An 8,456-nucleotide genomic window follows, 5' to 3' on the forward strand; every position below is an offset into this window, starting at 1 on the left:
ATAATGGATGTGAAGAATAGATTTTAAACGAGTAAAAGGTGAATTTTAAACTACATAGTTAAACAGAAGGGTGATAAATGAAAATACATATTATATAAACAGTTTGTTTAAATTTAAAAATAAAATTTGACTAAATAAACATAATCAATCAAATCATCGTACATTTAGATTTTTGTTCGTGTATATAGAATTACCCCAGTGAAAATATAAACTAGTTGGATGAGGAATCGGTCAGTATCAAGCAATGTGAACACGCACAAAGATAATAATTTATTTGTTTGTTGTCAGAACTGCCTCTAATTTGGCTTTGATTCTTTATTAGCGGCTAAGCCGAGGTGGGTTAATTTTCTTGTCCTCACATTCTTCTTCCCTCCAAGTAACCATCATTTATAAAACATGGCAATATACACTTGTTCATTTATTTAACCCTCAAGAGACTCATCTGAACCAAATATACATTTCCATTCGTAGAAAATGGAACTGAATAAAGGAGAATTTATTGTTTTGGCTATTGGGTTTGTTCTTCTTCAACTGTGTTTGCTGGGATCAGCCAATGTCGTCTTCCAGGTTCAGCATAAATTTGCTGGCAACAAGAAGCTTTTAACTGAGTTCAAAGCTCATGATTCCCAACGTCATCGGAGGATTCTCTCAGCCGTCCACCTCCCCATAGGTGGCGACAGTAACCCTACCTCAGCAGCGTTAGTTCTCTCGCTCTTAATATATACATTTATGTATTCAAGATTGTTTTTTGTTGATTGCTCAGTGTTGTTCCTGTAGTCGTTGTTTCCATGACAAATATGGCTAGATTCAGTTCCTGCATACTCACCTATGGAAGATGAATGTGTTTGTGATCCTTTTGGAATTTCTGGTCCTATTTTCTGGCTTTGTGATAAGAAAAATAAAATATGTTCTTTCTCTTGTACATTAAGGAATGCCATCAAGACAATATATATATATATATATATATATATATATATATATATATATATATATATATATATATATATATATATATATATATATATATATTTGTTACTAATAAGCCCTTTCAAAATCATATTTTTACCCAAAACACCCTTCTTAACACGGATTTGCACATAAAATTGCCCCAATTGACATTTATTTTTGAAAAATCCAAAAAATTGAATTTTATGCTTTTATATATTTTTTTATGAAAATGGAGCCCAGTTATATTTAGTTCTAGATCCGCCAAAATATATATATATATATATATATATATATATATATATATATATATATAATATAATATAATATAATATAGTATAGTATAGTATTGTATAGCATTCATGCCATGAAAGTTTATATTGTTTGTTTGTGTCTTTATGTAGCCTTTATTTTTCTAAGATACGGATAGGGACTCCCGGAAAGGACTATATGGTGCAGGTTGATACAGGGAGTGACCTTCTATGGGTAAATGGTGTTGGATGTCAAAAATGTCCTAGGAAAAGTGACCATGGAGTATGTTCTTTTTCTTACTTGGTGCTTTTATAAACTTTTAATTCCATGTACTTTAAAGCATGAGTTTAGTTACTTAATTTACATTCAGTTCATTCTTTTGATCTTTGTTTTCTTTGTTTCCGAAGTAACATCTTGTACCATTACTATTCCCAGGCATCACGTCCATTGTATGATCCAAAGGCTTCCACAACTGCAAAAATTGTTAGTTGTGATCAAGGAATTTGCAGTTCCATACTGAAGGGTGCCATTGGTAACTGTAAGGTCGGAACCCGCTGTTCTTATTCTGTTAATTATGGTGATGGAAGCTCAGCGACAGGATATTTTGTGAGAGATATTGTACAGCTTGATCGAGTTTCTGGAGACCTTCAAACAACATCTATGAATGGGAGTATAGCATTCGGGTGGGTCTACACTTCCCATATGTAGTAGTGTGTTTCTACGAAGTTTGAAGATTAGAACTGCTTAGCTTATGTTTATTATTAGCATATGATCTTACCGATCGCCATTTGTTCCATTATCCATGCATGATAGGTATGGATCTCAACAATCTGGAGAGTTGGGTTCATCAGAACAACCACTAGACGGAATGCTTGGTTTTGGGCAGGCAGATTCTTCTATGCTTTCACAGCTTGCATCTGCCAAAAAGGTTAAAAAGATTTTTTCACATTGCCTGGATGGCTCTAAAGGAGGCGGCATATTTACTATCGGAGAAGTGGTATATCCCAAAGTCAAGACAACATCAATGAGTCACACGTAAGTTGTCCTTTTAAGATACAATAATTCTCATTCAAATTCTTGTAAGGCCTTTACTATACTAGCGTTCCCTTTAATTTCTTCCATCATATATATATATATATATATATATATATATATATATATATATATATATATAGAGAGAGAGAGAGAGAGAGAGGTTTTGAATTTTCTTTATTATGTATTCATTTTGAACAAGCTACCTTAGAAATATACATACAACAACAAAAAAAATTAGCTACTAATAGAATTATCTATGAGAGCATAATTAATTGGAATTAATGAACTTTCCCTTGGTGGTAACTAACTCCAATAACTTTGGTAGTGCACGTGACAAACATGTGATGATTTAGCTTGGCTAACACCCCTTATTAACGATCATTGCAACATGTGATATACGAATAAAACCAATTTGAACTTCTTTTCGCACCAAATGACAGTCAAGCTCTATATACTTCTATTTGCTTGGTCTCTCATGAAAGAGAGGATGTATATTGTTGCCATATTATCACACTTTAAGGGAATATGAGTGATGTCTGAAACACACTCGTCTCACAGATCAATATTTCGCCTCAACAAGGATTATAACTTTAAGGGAACATGTAATGCATCTTTATAGACAACTTGAGATGGATTCTTTTTGAACCGACTCAAATACTGCTTTTAGAAGAAAAAGTCAAGTCAAGTGTGCAATAAAAAGTTGAGTTTGCTAATAGGTTTTTTTTTAAATGGTAACACCTAGGATATGATCATTCATAATTTGAAGAAGTTTAACTTGAGAAGTAAGATGAGTTGTAACTCATGAGGAATCAATCATATTATAGGCTAATAGAAACTCCTTAATGAACTTGTTAGTATGAATAACCTTGCCTTTAATTTTGTTAAACTCAATGCCAAGAAAGAAATGTAGTAAACCCAATATTTGATTTTAAATTGGTTGCTCAAAAAGGTTTTAAGACTTTTGATTTCATCAAAGTCATTTCGAGTGACACAAATATCATCCACATAAATGGCTACAATGATTGTTGAACGTTTTGTCTGTTAAGAGAAAGAGAATGGCCATTTGGCCAAAGAGAATAAAATTGAAATTGCAGGAATGCAAAACGTTTGGCCTACACACTGTCCGAAGTCGATAAAAAAGAGATAAAGATGAGGCTTATGGCCCAATGGAATTTGCATGTAAACCTCCTTACGCAAGCCACCATGTAGGAACATGTTATTAACATCAAATTGATGTGTATCACGCTTGAGTTAACAACAAGAGCAACAATGTTATGACCAATTATGAATTTTCCACTATTGAGAATGTTTCATGGCAGTCTATACTTTCTCTTTGTGTAAATCCCTTAGCAATGAGACTAGCTTTATAATCCACAACATAACCATGTACATGGGACTTCATTTTATAAACTGATCCGTATACATATGGTTTTTTTTCTTATAGGAAGTTTGATGATATATCATGTACCATTGGCATTCAGGTCAATTTGCATGGTAGATTCCCTTTCAAAAATACCTTTATCTTATGATAAAAGGACGGATCATAGTGATTAGCTTCCACATGAAAAAGAATAATGTATTGACAATAGAATTATAATATTATGGACCAATAAACAAAATTTCTATGGTGTGATTACACAATTGGCTATCATTAGATGAGACAATCATGTTGCATACATAGTTTTGCAAACAAGTTGGTTGATAAAGAATTCTTGTACTTTATCATAATTCTTCTTGTGGAAAATTTTGGTATCAGTAGGAGGAACAACAATCATATTAGATTTCTTGCATGCAATATCAATATTATCCAAGAATTTGATTTCTTGTGAGATAAGAAGTTTTTTTGTAACTAGATTTAGAACTTTATAAGATTTTTTGACCAAAGAGTAGCTAATAAAAATGAAAGGATGAGATATAGGCATGAACTTATCACTTTCCATTAGGACAGAACAAATAAAGCAAAGACAACCAAATGCTTTAAGTGAACTCAATTCTATTTTTTTTGTTTACAAAGCCTCAAATAAAGAGCAGTTTGCAAGAATCTTTGAAAGGGTTAACAAATGCTCTAAAATATTCTCCCTAATAAGCTTCACCAATAATCCATTGAAAAGTATAAGGCTCTAGCAACCTCCAAAATGTGCCTATTTTTGAGTTCAACAAGGGAATTTTGTTGAGGGGTGTAAGATGTTGATCATTAGTAAAGTATACCATTCTTTTGTATAAAAGTAACTCTATCAATACTTTAATCAAGCTCTTTAGCATTATTAGTTCTTACGTATTTGATAGTTACTTGAAATTGGGTTTTCACGAGTGAAGTGAGGCTTCAATAAATAAAAATTCATAACTCTTATCATTCAAAATATCAATCCATGTGTGTCTTTTAAATTCATAAATGATTGTTATGAAATATTTATAACCATCATGAGTAGGATGTTTGTGTGGTCTCTAAATACAGATGTAGACAAGATCAAATGAGCTTTGGAGATAGAATTACTATATGAAAAGAAAAAATGTTATTTTTTAGCTTGGTCACAAGTTAAGAATGCATCAATATCATGATTATGATAACTCAAAGGAAGTTGGAATAGATGGTAGCTTGAGAGATGTGGTTAAATCATATAAGGGAACATAATGTTTGAACTAGAAATGAGTACATGAGATGATGGAAAGGAAGTAAACGTAGAAAAACTATTTGAAAGACATTGTTTAAAGATCAACGTACTGAAATAGGTACAAATCATTTATTCTTTTACCAAGGATACCAAGTGTTACACTATGTTTCAACGATGTGTCCTACATGAGGTATTTCTCAAAGGTGAACAAGACAAATAGCTGTAACTTAGATTTGAAGTTGGTGATAAAGAGAAGATTGTACTTGAAAGATGAAACATATAAAACATCAAGCAAGATGATTGAATCATGTATTTGAACATCACCACAATGTAAAATGAACAAGTTATGACCATTATGAAGCCTAATTGATTGTTTGTGAATTTAGTCATAGACTGGAAAGGACATTTGTTAGAACACATATGGTCAATCACTTTACTGTCCGACTGTCCATGATAAAGGATAAGTGTGGTTGAAGAAATGCAGAATACTTATGAACATTAGCAACAAAGTATAAAAAAAGGAAGTAACATCAAAGTGCAGTGGAGCTTCAAGGGTGGAAGAGTAAGCATGGCTATGAGAAAATGACGACTGAAATTTGGTGTGATTGAGTAGTTGAAGAAGATGTTGATATTGTTCTTAGGATTTGTTTGATGATGACTCAGTGGTTACAATCTAAACATCATACTTAGGTTCCTCTCTCTTTTGATTTAGTGAATTCGAAGTTGGATGGAAAACTAATTAAGCAATGAAATTGTGATTTAGAATGACACGATTTCTTAGTAATACTGAATTCCATTGACTTCTTTGAGTAATTTAAATGTTTGATCATTTAAAACATTCATATCAATTACATCATGATTGAAAATGTAATTTGGATAATGCGAAGTTTATCCCAATTATTCTTCAATTTGATGTAGTAAGTGTATAATTCATTAGATCCTTTCAATAAAGAGTATAATTGTTGTCAGATCTGATAAATGAGAGATCCATTAGATTGTTCATATCGATGATTAAGTTTTTATAGATGTCATGAGCAGTTCGAAGGAAGAGAACACTTTCATCAATGTGATGACGAAGAGAATTTTGTAACCAACTAATTACCATAGAATTGAATATGTACCAACTTGCATTCCACATCGAATCGATTGGTGGCTTAGAAATGGTTCCATCAACGAATGCAAGCTCATTTTTCATAAATAGAACGATAATCATTAATCGTTTCCAAGTTGAGAATCAAATTCCAGTGAAAACATTATAAATGAGAAATATGTTAGGATTATCAGATTATACAAGGTAGAAAGCGTTTGAAAGATCAGCAATATTGGATATAATGGAATTGGTATATGATTTAAACATTAAATCAAATCGAGATGTAATATGAATGGATTGAAGTAAAATTGAATCAAATGAAGAAGAGATTGAATTGAAAATGAAAAAAAAAATCAAAATGATGTGGAAGAACAGATGAGAAAGCTAATACGATGTTGAAATCAAGAACACGAGAGAGAGAGAGAGAGAGAGAGAGAGAGAGAGAGAAATATATATAAATAAAGAGATTTGAATTTCCTATCTTCTATATTGATTATGAACACGTTACCAAAATACATGTATATGTAAGAATTAATAGAAGAAATCAGCTACTAAAAAAATTACATAACTGAACATAATTGAAATTAACAGGCTACCCTTTGTGGTGGCTAACTCTAACAACTTTGGTAGTGTACATGAAAAACCTTAGCTAACATGTCCTACCTTGAAATATATGTTTCTTATGATTTATCTGCATCACAGGGAGCATTATAATGTTGAATTAAAAGAAATTCAGGTAGGTGATGATGTTTTACAACTTCCAAAAGATTTTTTTGGCGTTGGAACCAATCAAGGAACAATTATTGATAGTGGTACAACCTTAGCTTATTTACCCGATTTGGCTTACAAGCAATTGATAAAGAAGGTATATGTGATCTTTTCCATGTTTGCATTAATATTTGTGTTATTCATGTGTAATTAATTTTCTTAATATAATTCTCATGGTTGATGTATTTACCTAGATAAATGCTGCACAACCTAATTTAAAGAGTCACATTGTTGATCAACAGTTCACATGCTACAAATACTCTGGAAAGTAAGTGTTTGTTGAAGATCTAACTATAAATATAGTTGAATCTCATCTTTATATGATTAAGATTTTCAAATATTGAAACTTTTATTTGTATCTTTGTATTTTTCCTATGATTATATAGTGTTGAGAAGGGTTTTCCAGTTGTCACTTTTCACTTCAAAAATTCATTATCTCTGAAAGTTTATCCCCATCAATACCTATTTGAAGTTGAGGTATTTAATCACCCTTCCATATGTATGGTCGTTGAATGCTTAAGGCATTTTATTACTTTATTTACGAAAACATTGCATCAGGATCAAGAATGGTGTATCGGTTTTCAAGATAGCAATTTGCAAACGAAGGATGGGAAAGAGATAACTTTGTTAGGAGGTCAGCCACAATTCATAGTTTTTATTTCTTCCAAATATCTCTACTAATTATATTTTTTAAGTTGGTACCAAAAATATTTATGATAATTTATAAATATTTATTACACAAAAGGTGATGAAACGTAAATTTTATATGTAGATGTTGTATTGACTGATAAGTTGGTAACATACGATGTGGAAAAGAAGACCATTGGATGGATTGAGCATAAGTGTAAGTATAGATCACATATCAATTTATTTTACTTCTTTCAACTATGAAATCGTGTCCATTTTGTATCGTTTCTTTTTGTAGCATGAACCTTTATAATCCCTCGTGAACCTATACTAAAAAAATTATGTCCATTATATCTAATTCTATGTAAATTAGCATATAAACTGACCTTTCACACAGTAACACTGATCGAATCTTTATATACCGAAATAAGATAAGATTTATGATTCACTAGTTTTGGTTTTTTCTTAGGCTCTTCAACCATTAAAGTGAAAGATGAGGAATCTAGGAAAGTGTATACTGTGCGAGGCGATAAACTTTCTCATTCAAGTCGTGTCCATACCTCAAGTGGAATTTCTATAGCTTGCTTCTTTTTTGTCATGTCAATCACCTTCAATAACCCAAGGTTGAATTAGTTATTGTTGATTTCCATGTTCATGTCGGAGTAATTTAGAGTAAAAGGCATATTTCATAACATTTCTTGTTTTAGTTTAAGTCTTTATTTTTACTATGTGTTGGTATTTGATTAGATTTCAAACTTTTTTTATTAGACATAGGAGTAAACCTTTGATGTTTTTAACTCAATATTTCGTTTTTTACTAGTAATAAAAGATTAGATATCAAATTAGATTTTAACTATTTTGATCAAATAAGGGCTTAGAGACAAAGTTTATTTTAACTATGTTCATCTCTTGTTTTTTCTAATGTTTCTGCTTATTTATTTTCCCCTTTGTTAATTGGTTTCCTTATGCCCAAAGGGATAGGTAGAATCTACTACTTACGCTTGGTTTATCAAAGAAAGATACAATCCTGATATTGAAGGTCATAAAAAGAGGATTATTATCTCTCCATTACCCACTCTAGTGTAGAAACAATTATGTTGTTTTGGCCATTAAGATGAAATTTGTTA

At 31.3% G+C, this 8,456-nt stretch overlaps 1 protein-coding gene across 1 annotated transcript; it reads left to right on the top strand.

Annotated features, from left to right (window-relative positions):
* The first annotated feature begins 343 nt into the window (after positions 1–343).
* On the top strand, positions 344–8,198 carry LOC145068821 (aspartic proteinase 39-like). Its single transcript, XM_079015810.1, has 10 exons — positions 344–698; positions 1,350–1,479; positions 1,633–1,880; positions 2,011–2,232; positions 6,637–6,799; positions 6,897–6,970; positions 7,089–7,179; positions 7,261–7,336; positions 7,475–7,546; positions 7,799–8,198. The coding sequence occupies exons 1-10, from the start codon at positions 475–477 to the stop codon at positions 7,960–7,962; spliced, it is 1,464 nt and encodes a 487-aa protein (XP_078871936.1). The 5' UTR covers positions 344–474; the 3' UTR covers positions 7,963–8,198.
* The last annotated feature ends 258 nt before the right edge of the window (positions 8,199–8,456 follow it).

Source organism: Lactuca serriola, chromosome 8 (genome assembly GCF_051521515.1).
Source record: "Lactuca serriola cultivar US96UC23 chromosome 8, Lser_US96UC23_V15, whole genome shotgun sequence".
In the NCBI taxonomy this organism is placed as follows: Eukaryota; Viridiplantae; Streptophyta; class Magnoliopsida; order Asterales; family Asteraceae; genus Lactuca; species Lactuca serriola.